Source organism: Pseudomyrmex gracilis, unplaced genomic scaffold (genome assembly GCF_002006095.1).
Source record: "Pseudomyrmex gracilis isolate BER0280 unplaced genomic scaffold, ASM200609v1 scaffold_251, whole genome shotgun sequence".
Lineage (NCBI taxonomy): Eukaryota > Metazoa > Arthropoda > Insecta > Hymenoptera > Formicidae > Pseudomyrmex > Pseudomyrmex gracilis.
The window spans coordinates 192,388-207,172 of record NW_018020835.1 but is presented as its reverse complement, the minus strand read 5'-3'; the positions used below and the strand labels follow the sequence as shown (position 1 = coordinate 207,172).

General features: G+C 35.9%; 3 protein-coding genes across 7 annotated transcripts; 1 reads left to right on the top strand and 2 right to left on the bottom strand.

Annotated features, from left to right (window-relative positions):
- Positions 1 to 2,741: 2,741 nt before the first annotated feature.
- LOC109859251 (heparan-sulfate 6-O-sulfotransferase 3) lies at positions 2,742 to 8,362 on the top strand. The gene is made up of 4 exons (XM_020437299.1): positions 2,742 to 3,411; positions 4,131 to 4,534; positions 4,927 to 5,106; positions 6,234 to 8,362. The coding sequence occupies exons 1-4, from the start codon at positions 2,898 to 2,900 to the stop codon at positions 6,549 to 6,551; spliced, it is 1,416 nt and encodes a 471-aa protein (XP_020292888.1). The 5' UTR covers positions 2,742 to 2,897; the 3' UTR covers positions 6,552 to 8,362.
- A 9-nt stretch (positions 8,363 to 8,371) lies between these two features.
- Positions 8,372 to 12,586, bottom strand: LOC109859252 (SPRY domain-containing protein 7). Of its 4 annotated transcripts, none has more exons than XR_002250692.1 (6): positions 12,017 to 12,586; positions 11,207 to 11,484; positions 10,997 to 11,099; positions 10,779 to 10,905; positions 8,745 to 8,930; positions 8,372 to 8,605 (listed from the first exon to the last, which is right to left on the bottom strand). XR_002250692.1 is itself a non-coding variant. In XM_020437301.1 (6 exons), exons 2-5 carry the CDS (start codon positions 12,117 to 12,119, stop codon positions 10,808 to 10,810), a joined length of 582 nt encoding a protein of 193 aa, XP_020292890.1. In that variant the 5' UTR covers positions 12,120 to 12,277; positions 12,338 to 12,586; the 3' UTR covers positions 8,372 to 8,930; positions 10,779 to 10,807. The 4 variants fall into 4 exon arrangements, 3 of the variants coding, with proteins under 3 accessions (XP_020292890.1, XP_020292891.1, XP_020292892.1); XM_020437301.1 differs by having other exon boundaries at positions 8,372 to 8,930; positions 12,017 to 12,277; positions 12,338 to 12,586; XM_020437302.1 differs by having other exon boundaries at positions 8,372 to 8,930; positions 12,017 to 12,252; positions 12,338 to 12,586.
- Positions 12,587 to 13,059: 473 nt separating this feature from the next.
- On the bottom strand, positions 13,060 to 14,403 carry LOC109859253 (60S ribosomal protein L35a). 2 transcript variants are annotated; one of them, XM_020437304.1, is made up of 4 exons: positions 14,297 to 14,403; positions 13,571 to 13,816; positions 13,285 to 13,446; positions 13,060 to 13,137 (listed from the first exon to the last, which is right to left on the bottom strand). In XM_020437304.1, the coding sequence occupies exons 2-4, from the start codon at positions 13,811 to 13,813 to the stop codon at positions 13,114 to 13,116; spliced, it is 429 nt and encodes a 142-aa protein (XP_020292893.1). In that variant the 5' UTR covers positions 13,814 to 13,816; positions 14,297 to 14,403; the 3' UTR covers positions 13,060 to 13,113. The 2 variants fall into 2 exon arrangements, with proteins under 2 accessions (XP_020292893.1, XP_020292894.1); XM_020437305.1 differs by lacking the exon at positions 14,297 to 14,403 and adding an exon at positions 14,193 to 14,290.
- Between the last annotated feature and the right edge of the window lie 382 nt (positions 14,404 to 14,785).

The following is a 14,785-nucleotide window of genomic DNA, read 5'->3' as shown; positions in this document are numbered from 1 at the left end:
CCGTTTGCGTTCGATCCCCGAGGTTTTTTAGTGGGTTCGAGTCCCACACTACCCTGATCTTTTTTCTGGGATATGGTGATCCCTCAGAAGGGATCAGGGTGTGCGGGGGCATTTTTCCTCGTAAAAAAAAAAAAAAAAAAAATTGCGTTTGTTTTATTTACGTGTAAAGTCAGTATAAGTATATGTGTTGCAGCAGAAGCATATGTGCAATACGTGCATGCATTTTATGCACGATTGTGGTTGATGTAGTAGGTTTTAGTCGGTCGTGCACTATTCGCATGCGTGCATAAGTAGTACATATACGTACGCTCATGTGTATTTGCGCATTCGTTTTATTGTGTGCGTGAAAGAAGTATCTAATTTAAGAGCAGTTTACTTCGGTTTTATAGATCGGATATGTTACGTGACATATCAGTCACCTAGTCATGATGATAAGTTTTGTCTGTTCGCTTTCTTTGTAACGGTCGATTTTACAAATTTTGAAATATCGAGCATACAAGTTTAATAAATTTCGTGGTTTGAAAGATAGTGATATATATGTAATAAAGATACACACACTGGAAATGCAAGGTGAAGTAATATAAATGTTGTTTTACAATAAGATTTTATAACAGTTAGTCTCAAAGTTGTCATTGAAAAAGTAAAAAAGAAATAGGAAAGTTATTATGTTTGGTGATTGTAAAATTAAAGTTTTGAACATTATGTTATATCGATAAAAAATGATTGTACCTAACGTATTAGTTAGTTTGTGAAAGCCACTTGTTCTCGATGTTTCAAATTCTATTAAAGCAACAGTTTTGTTTCTCCTTTGTGCGTCAAAATTGACGCTTGAATTGCGCCAGAAATTGCAAAGCTTTAGAATATCGTCATTATTTTGCGAAAGATAATAGACCTTAACTTTGTTTATTATCTTTAATGTTTAGTATATTATCTATTTTTTAAATATTTGTTATGTTATCTATTTTTTGTCGTGTTTATTATATTATCTATATCTTTTCGTGTTTATTTATTTTTTTTTTGAGTTTTATGATTTTGTATTTCAGCAGAGAGAAGACTGCGGAGAGCGGCTAGGGTGTCGATTTGACACTTGGACTCGTGCACAAAGTAGCGCTGAAAGTAGCGGCTGGAAATCGTAAAAAACAACAATGGCATGGCCGCTCTCAGTCTTCTCTCTGCTTTTGTGGTCTACTATCTATGTAGTTTATGTTGTCAAAGCCTTAACGCGATTCGACATCTCGAAATATCGAAGTATCGAAAGTAACGAGCAATCGTGGAGCAGAATAAAACTTCGTCTCTTTGGCCTGGTTTATGCGGGCCTAAAATTTTAATATTTCTGTTTATTAACGGAAGCATAACAGAATATAACAGAAGCATTGAAATCATATAGTTGAACTGTACCAAATTCCGGCATAAATTAACAGTTATTACCCGCATAAACAAGGCCAAAACAAGGCCTTATTTGCCCGCATAAACCAGGCCTTTCTTTGCAAATATGAATTAGAATAATAAAAATCAACCAGTATGATCGGTTCAGCGAAAATGAACTGTAGTCAACTGGTATGATCGGTTCAACGAAAATGAACAAATCAAATATGTGACCTTTTAACCAGTTAAATAATGGGTGCGTTCAGACAACTCAACAGTTGCACAACAGTTGAGAGATAATCACTTCGGATTGGATCATACTTTTGGAACCTCATCATTTGAAGAACAGTCCTATCATAAGTGATGATCTCTCAACCGTCGAGTTGTCTGAACGCACCCATTGGCTCCAGTGTTCGCACAGGCTGTAACATACGTTCCAAAATCCCACCTTGATTACCAAAATGCCATATTTCAATGTCACGTGTGCTATAGTTTTTTGTTACCAAGACAGAGAGGATTTTGAAACGTAGAGGTAGAACGTTCTCCAGGTAGAGAACTCGCTAGAGAGCGACAAGAGGTCTGTTTTTTTTTTTTTACCTGAACCATAGACGTATAATATATAGACTGCGCGTTTGGCTGAAAAGATGTCTTCTTCAACGTTGAGAGAGACAACATACTTTGAATAGTAACTCTTTCTCTGTCTATCATTTACCCCACTACTTCGCTAGACAAAGATGAGGCTACTATTCAACACCAGCTGTCTCTCTCTCTCCGCGTTGAATACATTTTCTTAACATGGCAAAGGTAGGGAACGCGCAGTCTATATATATGTCTGTTCGTTTTACCTGAACTGGCCGCTCTAGGTCAGAGTTTATCCTTCTTTTTCCAACGTAGAGTAAAGAAGATAAACTCTGACCTAGAGCGGCCAGTTCAAGTAAAACGAACAGACATATTATACGTCTATGACCTGAACTGGCTAAACACTAGTTCAGAGTTTATCTTTCTTCTTTCAATGTAGAGTGAAAGAGATGAACTCTGCAGCCAGTTCAGGTCAAAAGCACAGACCTCAATGTCTATTGCTCTTAACAAGGCTCTTCTAAGAGGCTCTTTATTATTATGTTTAATTACACGTTCGCAGAGCTGCTGATGTATTTCTACGTTATTTTAAAACAGATTTTTATTGATTTTTCTGGAAGCGAATATCATCAAAATATAGATTCGATTGCATCATCGTTGCAAACTATGCAAACTGCCGTATCTACCGTATACGTGATATGCGGCTTTAGCAAACCGTATTGTATGTGGCGCTACTCACGCTGGTAACGATTTTAATATACACGTCGAGCTTTCTCTCTTAGTTTCCAAGTTAGCAGTTTGCTGTTGATTGTGCGCCGAGATCGTTTTCAGATCGTTGATCGCGTGCGTGCGACGATCGGTGGCGATCGGCGGTGCGCGTCGTTGTCGTGTCCATCGAAGAAGGAAGCGGTCAGAGGAAGTCACTACCACGGGATCGAGCGACATGGGTGGCGGGAATGATAATGGGCAGACGAGCGGAGACCGATGCGAAGGTGGACGCCACTATTAGCGAGCTGACAGTGCTCATCGTACCGGACAGGGAAGCGGAGGCGCAGGTAGAGAACTTATGCGACGAGAGGTGCGCGACGACGAAGAGGACGACGACGACGATGGAGTCGCGGCACACGCGCAGGGCACGGCTACGTAGCATTGTCGCGGTATGCCTGTGTCTGGCGCTCACCGGAATCGTCTACCTGGGCTACTTCTGTCCGGATCACGTGTGCGCCCTGACCAGCCGCGAGATCAAGGAGTCCGTGAGGGTGTCCGAGGGTCTTGCCGGACCTCTAGCCGCAGCACTGTCTTCCGTTTCGGTCGAACTCGACAAGAACGGCCTGCTCTCGGTGCATCCTGCCTTCAAGCTGCAGAGCATCCAGGGTAGTCTGGGTTACGATGACATTTTCGCCAACGACACCTTCCAGTTTGACATCAACGCTCACGACGTCATGGTTTTCTTGCACATACAGAAGACTGGTCAGTACGAGGGGAGAAAGTTGCCCTCCCCCCCCGCGTCATTCTGAATCGTTCGCGAATTAGGGAAACGATTGTCTTGGCTTTTCCCTCGAAAGATTTTATTTTCAAAATTTGCTAGGGCTACGTAAATTCACAAATCGATCTGCATTTTTCAATTCATGATCAACCAAGTAAACAAATTGTTTTTTTTTTTTTTTTTTATGAGAGAAGTCAATTCGTAAAATTAATAAAATTATAATTTACATGTACCGAAGTGTTTTCCTCAAATACGCATTAATCCGAGACGTTAGGCTCTTAAACGAGAATAAAATAACAATGCTATTTCCCTTCCAAACCCCAATGTATGTACTCGAATTATTGCATTATTCATCAGATGCGCTCAAATCCCCAGGAGTTCTGTCTTAGAAAGAAAGAAAGAAAGAGAATAATTCAGGGATGCAAGTTATTTAGTATGCTGTGTGTCCGCATCCTCTTCGCCTTTTTTTTTTCTCCTTCATGTATTCATACATTTTCCTTTGGCGAAAGTGCGTGTTGTTGTAATATCATCTTGGTCGCAAAAGTTTTAATAAAAGAAATTTAAAAATTAAAATTACACACTAAAAATTATACACAATTACATATTTTTTAATTGACGTAACTTGCTGCAAAAATTTGCAAAATGTATTAACAAAAATGTTGTGAACTTGTGTGTAAATATTTTTCTTGTTTCTTGTTGAAAGGTGGGACGCTGTTCGGGAAGCATCTGGTTCGGGACCTGGACTTGCAAAGACCGTGTTCGTGTCAACGACGACGCAAACGTTGCTTCTGTTTCCGTCCAAATCGTAATGAAAATTGGCTATTCTCGCGGTACTCGACTGGCTGGAAGTGCGGTCTGCACGCAGACTGGACCGAATTAACGAGTTGCGTGGACACCGAGCTGAACAAAATCGAAGGTGACGGTATCAAGCGCCGTTACTTTTACATAACTATCATAAGGGATCCCGTCGCGAGATATCTCTCCGAGTTCAAGCACGTGCAAAGAGGCGCTACGTGGAGAGGTGCTCGTCACTGGTGCGGCGGTACTCAGGCGAATCTGCCTCAGTGTTACAACGGTCCCAGTTGGCAAGGCGTCACCTTGGAACAAGTAAGTCTTGGTGTTTTTATGAAAATTAATCGACCATAAAAACACTGTATCTTACGTTTAGTTAATTGAGCTCATTATATGTCTGATAATTTTTTTTTTTTGAGATATAAATTGTGGCACAGCTGTTTATCTGTGTGGTATTATTCTCTGTCTAGAAACACATTAAGATAAGAAGAAATTTTCCTTATCTTAAAACCGGATTTTGTTTTCAAACGCTTCTTCCTGTTCGATAATTTTGTCGTGCTCTTACTTTCACAATAAATTCATTGTGCTTGTAAGATGTTATTACGAAGAGCGGACCAGCGAGAGAAAGAGAGAAAGAAATATATTTGCACCGATTAGAGGACAGAAAGAAATCTGGAAATAACAATGCGATTGTTATATCTGTGCAGTTTATGGCGTGCCCTTATAATCTGGCGAGCAATCGTCAGACCAGAATGTTGGCGGATTTATCGATAGTTGGCTGTTACAACTCCACTCTGAGCAGTGCCGATAGAGATCGTTTAATGCTGGCCAGTGCCAAGCACAATTTGCAATACATGCCTTTCTTCATGTTGACTGAATATCAGAAGGTACGCGACATACATTTGAAGACTTAATGAATTATAGTTTTATTTATATGTTTTTTATATTTTTAACTATTATGAAATTGTTACACACTAGAGAGACCAGTTAAAAAAATTTAGTAGTACAAACCACATTTTTTATAAATTTCAAACTATTCATAGTTGTTGCTCTTATACATCACGTTCATGGTCTAACTGCTTAAGAATAGACGTTTAAACGTAAATATTTATACGAGTTCCCCTTAACACGTGATACATAAGCAGATGGTTTCTTCTATAAATTATCCGCTGTTCTCTCGATTTCTTATTATATATTTTTATGTCAACTATTTTTTAAATATTTTTCTTACGTTTTTTCGCTCAAAAAATATTAAGAAACAACTTCCTTTGTGTGCAATTTGTTTTATATTTTATATAGTTTTTCTATCAGTTTTTGTATTACATAAATAATACACGTATATGAATGTGATACGCGGATGAGTGTAAAAAAAAAATGAGTTTTTCAAACGAAGCAGAGCATTTTATACAAGTTTTCAACAACGTAACAGTTTGTTTCTTATTGTAATGACATGTAAATTTCTTGATGTGCATCATAGATAATGAGCTTTTTTTTATCATTGTGACTTGTGACACTACTTTGCAAGTTGTTTGCCTTGATCTTTACATTTAATATCTCTACAATTAATCATATATTCAAGAAACAGTTTATTGTACTATAAAGTTGACTAAAAAACACATAAATACATACGCAATATATCGTCACTCCCTACGTATAATCCCGTAACTCCAAAACGCAAATTTTTAGAGGATAGCAGTTTAAAAGTTTAAAGCTTCATATAGTTTCTCTAGTTAATGGATTTTTCGGTTTTAAATTTTTATCTTACTTATGAATATTTTTTTTTTTTCATATTTGGTGACCATAAAGAACATGACTTTCTGAATGTCACTATGCAATAAACTGAAAATCCCGTGTGTGTGACATTTATGTAATTACACGTAGGAAGTGACGATATACGAGCGTGAAAGAGAAAGTTAAAGAGAAAAAAAACATTTAGTTAATGATATTATGATTTGTGTATCTCTTTCTATAGCGAAGATATATATTTTTCATAAATTAAATTACACACAATCAGGTGGGGCAATACACGTTCGAAGAAACGTTCGGGATGCGATTTGCGATTGCCTTCGAGCAACACAACGCGACACTCAGCGCGGTTACGATGGCGACTCTTAGCCCGGAACAATTGGAGGCTGTACGCAGGCTCAACAATCTGGACCTCGAGCTCTACGAGTTCGCGAAGAATCTCGCCTTTCAGCGGTTTAAACGGCTTAGAGATCGTGATCCATATTTCGTACAACGATTTCAACACCTCGGTGAACTGCCGTCGAGACAGAGCGCCACAGAGTTCAATTGGGATTCCGTAATTGAGGATACCACGGATAACGATTAACGAGTGTGAGTAACACACATTATTAAAAAACAAAAATAATTAAATTCTATTGAAACTCTCAACTCGTTCGACGCCAAACAAAAACAACATTCTGGATTTCAAGCATCCTCAAGGAAGTGCCCCATTTTAAATGCTTTGAATCGCTACGCAGCTATTTGTGCAAAGTGTAAAACGCAAGTATACCAGATGTGTATACTTGAATAAGACCAAAGAAAAACTCCGAGGACGGTATGTCCAAGTATACTAGGAATGACGTATAGAATTCCGTCAACAAAGTTAAAACTCGCTATGCGCGCAATAGTCACAGAAAAATGACTCGTGAAAATAATCTCAAGGTTCTTCCATAAACAGCTAACATTCTTTAACAAGTATCTTTGTTTATAATTATACAAACAGTCGCGTTTTTACACAATCGCTAAGTTTTTATAATACACATCACTCTAAATCATAAACGTCATAATCGCCAACTTATGAGTTTCGGATTAAATACGTACGTTTAAGTCGCTTAGATGATTTTATTTATAATATATTCTTGTGTATAGATCATTTATATAAACGTTCATTTTTTTTTTTTCATTCATAATCAAATTCGCAGCACATGGTGATCTAATTCTATTCGCATATATCTCAATTCAATGTGTACGAGGGGTGATCAAACGGTTCCCGTAATAGGGAGTCTGAGTTTCTAAGCGTAATCACGCAGCATCAAATTTTACTAGTTTAAAATTTGAAACGAGTCCACAATTCTTCGCTTCTTCTTCTCACAAATGTATAATAAGTAAAAGAGTAAGTTTTTTTTCCGTTTTAATGAGCATCGCGCCGTGTTCGACGCGCTATAATTCATGACGACACGTGGGTTACACTTCCTGTATGTGTGACGACGTCGCACGATGTCTAGTTTCCGTCTGAGAGAATTAATTCCCAAGGACCTTTTTGATCGCCCTCTTGTATATCATAATATATCGCGTGTATTATACGAGGGAATACAGTAAAAACATTTACGTAATATCTAAAAGTTTCAAGATAAAATTAAAATATTCTCGTTTTTTTCGCTGTATTTACGAAGGCTCGTTTAAAAAAGTTCTAATATTATCGCGAAGTTACTGTCTCTTAAAAAAAAAAACAAACTTATAAATGTGGTTAATAAAATCTAACTTTTCGTGAGTTAACGTTAGTAGGATCTAAGTAAGTTTGATTAATATTGCAAATTAGAAGTTATTCTCTTAAATGTGATGTGAATGTATTTGGGCTCACAGAGAAATAAGCACAGATTTTTCCCAGGGTCAGTCGTAAAACACAAATTCGAACTGCGGTTCGGAAGAATTATTAAATAATAATTCTAGTATCGATTAATCTTTATTTTTTATATATCTGTTTGAGATATTTTGAATTTTTACGGTAATATCCCGGATATATAAAATAACACTAAAAAAAATGCCATTAAACTGTTGTTGCACAAAATATTTTAGCGGTATACGGAGAGAAGTTGTTTTCGATTACAAAGAGAGTAAGAAGAAAACGCGTGCGATCTCAAAAATTAGCGATACTATTATTTCTAATAAAAATTTTAAAAAACTGAGAGAAATCACGATAATAGTATCGACGATAAGATGACGTTCAGTAGATTTTGTACGCATTATACAGTTTTTTGTATTATTGTAGCACTTTAAACAAAGTGAAAACGCGTTTCTCAGAATTACTTTGTGCCGGTATAGCAGCACATTACAAACTAAGCAAAAAGAAAAAACTCCGCGTAGATTCCGAATTATTTTGTAAATATATTTCAAAGTATACAAACATATATTTTTTATTCAAATTATTTGCCGCATTGTACATGAAAAAAAAAAAAAACAAATTTGCAAGATTTGAATAAGACATTTTTGTAATTTGAATGTTAAAGTACATGCTAAAAACTAAACTATGAACAGCTGCACATGTGAAGCGACATACACGTATAAATTCTCACCCAACAAAGAATGTTCGAAAGTGAAGAGTGAAATCAACCATTTTCCATCGTTGATCTGCACGTTATTTCCAAACAGAGATTAACGGTCCTACATTTGAGAAATTTAATAATAACACAAATCACAATATATTTCCGCATTCTAGGCAATGTTAAAAAAAAAAAAAAAAAAACTTGCCCGTAAATAATTAAATTTGTAAATAATTGTATTTCGTGTAAAATGGATTTACTTTATCACTGGCCTATATAGTTAAATCAACCGGCAATACAATGCATCATCGGATGAGGTGATCGTTGTCTCTCTAGATTAAATATCAGTCATCACAACACGCTCAACACGGAAGCTGTACAAGTGCAATAAAACACGATGGGTTACCATTATAAATATCTCATGTCATCCAGTCATAAACGTAAAGCTGTAACATAAAACATTAGTTATAATAGTAGTTACGCATCTATTAATTAAAGCGTGTAGATTGCAAGAAGCTCTCTTGAAAAAACATATATTATAACGACGGTCTTTCGAATGAATACAATACTTATATATATATATATACACACATATGTATACTTCTCTACGTTACACAAGAGGAACAGAGTGCCATAAACAAATTTATGTATTTAACGCAAAATTAATCATTGAGAAAAAAAAAATAATAAGCGATGTTATATTCAGCACGTAGATACTTCGTTAATGGCAAATAATGTAAGGTAATAAAGCAAGTACACATTGTGTTTCAATCGAATGACCTATAATTAATATAAATACGTAGGCTGCGTTCTCGAGGAGCGCGCTATCAATGCTATTGCGTCATTCCATCTTTTTTGCTCGTTAGATGTAAAACAAAGATAGATGTCGTGCAATAGCGCAGACTTGCGCGCTGCTCGAACGCAGCCGTAATGTTAAGAGCGTATATATATATATATTTTACTGATATATCGACGTAGTTGTTTTGAAGCTAATATTAAGGACCAAAGATTTAATATGTTTGTAGCAAGTATTCGGAAAGCTTGCAGCACAAAACAGTTGTATAAAAAAAAAAAGAAAAAAAAAACAAGAAACTTTTTATACACATCATTAGGTAAAAGGCTCATTATTAGGTCAATGATAAGCGATGATTGTTAATTTAAGATTTTTCGTTTAGCTGTCGTTTTCGTATTAAAAACCACCGGCGCTTATCTGACTGTGATCGATTCTTAAACTTCTTATAAATAATTCTTACAAATATTCTAACTTCTTATAAATAATTCTTATATAAATGAAGCACGAGCTGAGATATTCGATTATATTGAAATACTGTAAGTACGATTCGTTTTGTTTCTCCTATTCGCAAAAAAAGCAAAATTCTTTTTTTTTTCGCGTCTCAAAAAACTAAATTGTTGAAATGTTTGACACAATTGACGATATGTAAAAAAAAAAGAGATTGCAAGTTTTCGATGGTTAAAAAAAAAAAAATAAAAAAGAATGAAGCGTTAGCTTTAATGTTGAATACAATATATTGTAGTAAGAGAGAACCTATGAAGAGAGATATTTAATAAGAACGCCATGACACTCTAGCCTAATGAAGCAAACAATAGGCCTAAAAGCCATTGGTACCTTATTTAAGCCAGTGTATATATCATACCGTACGCGTTAGTCATTTAAGAATCAATGAATCATTATGTATACAATGCATACATATACATATATATATACATATATATATACATATATATATGTATATATATTACACAAATTGTACACACACATATTTATGATTACATTTATTATTATACAATTATACAAAGATATATATATATATAATATAATATATATATATAGTATATTATTGTAAGATAGACATGTGAAATTTTGAAATAGAGCTGAATTTAATTCATCCGAATGATTACTGCTGTATATATATAAACCTTTTAATTTTAATAAACTAGAGATTCTCTCTCTCGGTTATGTAAAATTTCTCCCAACTTATTATCTCAATCTCTCTCGTTCTTTCTCCCACATCTTTTCATAGAGAATCTCTCAATCTTTTATAGAGATCAAAAAATAGATTTACATGTATTAGGCGAGTTGCTTATATTCCACGCTTCTGAATTAAAATCTATTCCTATATCATAGAATGACAAAAACTCTGTGACACCGATTCTTAACATTTATACCGTTGTTAACTCCCTGTTTATACGATTTGTATTCCTTAGCTTAAAGTTTTCAGGACTTAATTAAAATCGAAATGGACGAAGAGCGATAATTTTACCGATATACTGACCGCCTTGTTCTCGTTTTTACAACACTCTGCTAAAGTAACGACTGTTCTAACATTATTTTCTCGAAGCCCATTGGCGGCGCGTAAACGAAGTTTTCCAAAATTATATCTAAGATAGCTCCGTCGTCCACTGTAAAGTAAAATAAATGGTGAACAATGATGTCTCAGAACATTTATGTGTTAGTTAGTGACGTAAGTCTCTAGTGGAATAAAATCTATACCATATAATACTGGATACACTCGTCCTTTTATTCCCATAACTGGAGCGTTCGTGGATTTCCCATTCAAATAGAAATTCAATTCTACGTGATCGTAAGATACTCCCTGAAAAAATCGATGCCAAATAAGCATAATTATTTATTTTTTTCAAACTAGTTTATTAATTTCTGTCAACTTAATCGAGTCGCGATTGAAACATCAGCAATACGCACAATGATATCTCCTTCTTGTACGGGAGTTTGAATTTTGTGAACTTCTTGGTCGTTGTGCCTTATAATACTGTCCGAATTGAGCGCCCAACTTTCCGAATCCTTTCCACCCACAGCGACATTGAGATCCGAGTCTCTCCTGGCTAGTCCGATACCCCAAATACCACCCTGCTGTATCTTAACTTCAAAGTAACTTTTACTCTGAACAAGAGGGGCGTTCGTTAAGGCACCACCGCTTCCGCATATCCTTAGACCATTTTTTACTATGACTACCTCATTCCCTGTGCAACATAAAACAAAAATGAAATTACGAGATATTCTTTCAAGCTGTACATACATTAGTTACAAAAACAATGTATAAATATCCAGCAAACAATTTCTGACTGCGCAGACCTGGCAACAGAAACTGTGTGCAGAAACGCTACAATACACGCTTTGTGCGCCGCCAAAGCTGTTAACACACAGACACAAAAAAACGCAACGTGGTCACCAAAACCATATCCTACCGAGGACACGGATGGATATGGATTTGATGCGGCGGTTGGCGACAAAATCGCGACACCCGACAACCGAATTGTTTGCTGGCTAGATGTAAACAAACCAAGTGTTGTAAAAAAAATACATCGGCTTGTCAAAGTTCTTTTCCGAAACCAACTCTAAAAATAAAAACAGTCGAGTTTTCCAAGTATATAAAACATTTATATAGACGTTTTAGGATAGAAATATAAATACTCTAGATTGTAACACGCATTACGTCACGTCTTTTTTATTCGAGTGATTTGACACACGTGTGTCGCACAATGACAGTTATACCCATGTGAGTCGTGTCCAAGGCGATGAGGTTTTGTTCCCGCTTTGGTGCTTGAGTCGCGCCGAAGCCGAGGCCATCAAAACAGTTTCTCAGACAGCAAAACATCGTCCCTACGATAATCTCTGCGAAGTTCGACTCGGTTGTTCAGAATCACAGCGGATACAACATCGTAGCGACGACGTAAAAATAATGTTTCTCTCGTTCCTCTGTTTGCAATCAGTCGGTCACCTAATTACACCTTGCCAATGAAACACGGAGGAAACCTATAAACGACTATTGTGCAAATTTAATGTGCTGGAAAAACGCTGTTTAAATCCACGTACATATACAACAATGCCGCACAAAAATGGCTTCTAGTGTGATGTTGATCTCAACCGTGTGATTTATCTCAACGGACGACTCTTGTAGCATGACATTTCATATCTTGTAACGCACAACATGCTTTCTCACGCTACGCGACAAAATTACAAAGTTTTTGCGAAACACGTAAAAGCGCGTCTTTAAATGACGTGAGGTTTGAGGTTAGTTTAAAGATTAAATTACATTAGATTAGGTTAGGTTAGGGTTTAAGTTGATGGCGGAAAGTACACACACACACGCGCGCGGATGCGTATAAAATTCGTAAATTAACATCAAATGAACAAACTTACAAATTTGCTCGAGAATATTCTTCACAAATTGATTTCTTTGAAACTAAGGATCCTAATTTGAAATATTTTATTCCACTTAAAGTTTTTAATGCAATTAAATTAACACGTAATGCAAATTTACATAAATGATATGGGACAGGATTTTGGTTGGATATTAGCAAAAGAGGAAAGGATTTGCACAGATTTTAGATTTTAGTACCAAAAATGGTATTTCATATTATTATTTATTATATCACTATATCAACTTATTATTATACTAAAGATCCTAATTTAAAATATTTTATTCTACTTAGTTTTTAATGCAATTCAATTAACACGTAATACAAATTTACATAAATGACATGGGACAGGATTTTGACTCGATAGCAAGAGAGGAAAAAAGGAATTTGCACAGATTTGAGATTTTAGTACCAAAAATGGTATTTTATTATATTATACAGAAATAAAATTTAAATCCGACTGGGATAGAGCATCTGAAACAAATATTATTTGAATTTAGTTATCTACCTAATTGTATATTGATCTTTCTTTCTTCATGTAGTTTTGATTCAAAGATATACAAATTTATAATAAAACAGAAAGCTTATGTAGCAAAGAACATAAAACTTTAAGTCTCTTACTATTCTTATACGGTGTCCCATAGCCTTAGCTGGCAAATTTCTTTTAAATTTAGCTCTCACTGACCCACTTGCTCCATGAGGTCGAGTAACTTTACCCCAGATGGCTCTAACTTTTGTTTTCTTTGAAGTTTTCTTTCCTGGTACTGGAGTTCTATTTTTTGCCTATGACACAATTTACATAGATTATCAATATATATATATATATATAAAAGTAACACTTGTTTATGTTATAATAATTTAATCTAATCTCTTCTTTCTAATAAACTGGAAAGTGTTATGTGCGCACCTTATATACATAGACACATCGTTTTCCGATATAAAAATCAGAATCTGTTTTTGTCCTAGCTCCTTCAATTTTGAGCAGTGCCGTATGTTCATGTTGATTGCGTAACCCTCGTTTGTAACCGGTGAAGATTGCTTTTGCATAAAGACGCCCGTGTCTCTTAAAGGGCCTCTTTTTCAAGACCACCGGTGCATCTTCCGCAGCAGCACCTTCTTTCGTCTTAGGAGTTTTCGCTTTGCTCGTCATTTCCTACGAATAACGCAAGTTGTGAGTAAATTGTTGATTATATTTAACCCGCATATTTTTAACAAACCAAAAAAATTTATAAGATCGCAGATGATCGAGAGAACCGCAAAAGAAATGTTTTTTGGTTATGTTCGATTGGATATGACGTTAAAAAACATCTATTTTATCGAGACTCGTCGAAATTGTTATATTGACGAAATTCGATGATTCTTTGACGAATGCACAACCCAAAGACTTGTAGCATTTTTCAAGTTTATGCAAACAGATTGTATTATATACACTATTGTGTTGTCACATTTATCGTCGTGCCACATGAAACAAGTCGCGGTAATCCGCCAGAATCGTTCGAAATTAAATCGAGTAACAGAAAAAAATATACTTATGCAGCAACCCGAGGCGATGCGCCACAAGGTTTGCCAGTTATTTAATCGAATAATTCAACAGACAAGTCGAATTTTCGTGTCAAATATGAGATTTTCGCACCTAGGAAACGTAGCACGAACGCACCATCGACTAAAAAGAAACGGGAGATTTCACATCCCCCTGGTGGCAGAAAACCACGACAGCAGAGATCGGAACCAAGTGGTCCGAAGTCAGTATTGCCAATTTCTCAAATTCCTCTATGAGCTGCGTTCAAAAACACCACTCGTGTGCATTGTGAACAGTAGCAGAGAGAAGACTGAAAGCGACTATCCTATTGTAGTTTTTTTACTAGTGTCCGACCGAAACTAGTTTTTAGACCTGGTTTATGCGGGCCTAAGATTTTAATATTTCTGTTTATTAACAGAAGCATAACAGAATATAACAGAAGCATCCTATAGTTGAACTGTACCAATTCCGGCATAAATTAACAGTTATTACCCGCATAAACAAGGCCAAAACAAGGCCTTATTTGCCCGCATAAACCAGGCCTTACAACCGAAACCAAAACCAAAACCGAAACCGGAACCGAAACCGAAACCGAAACCGAAA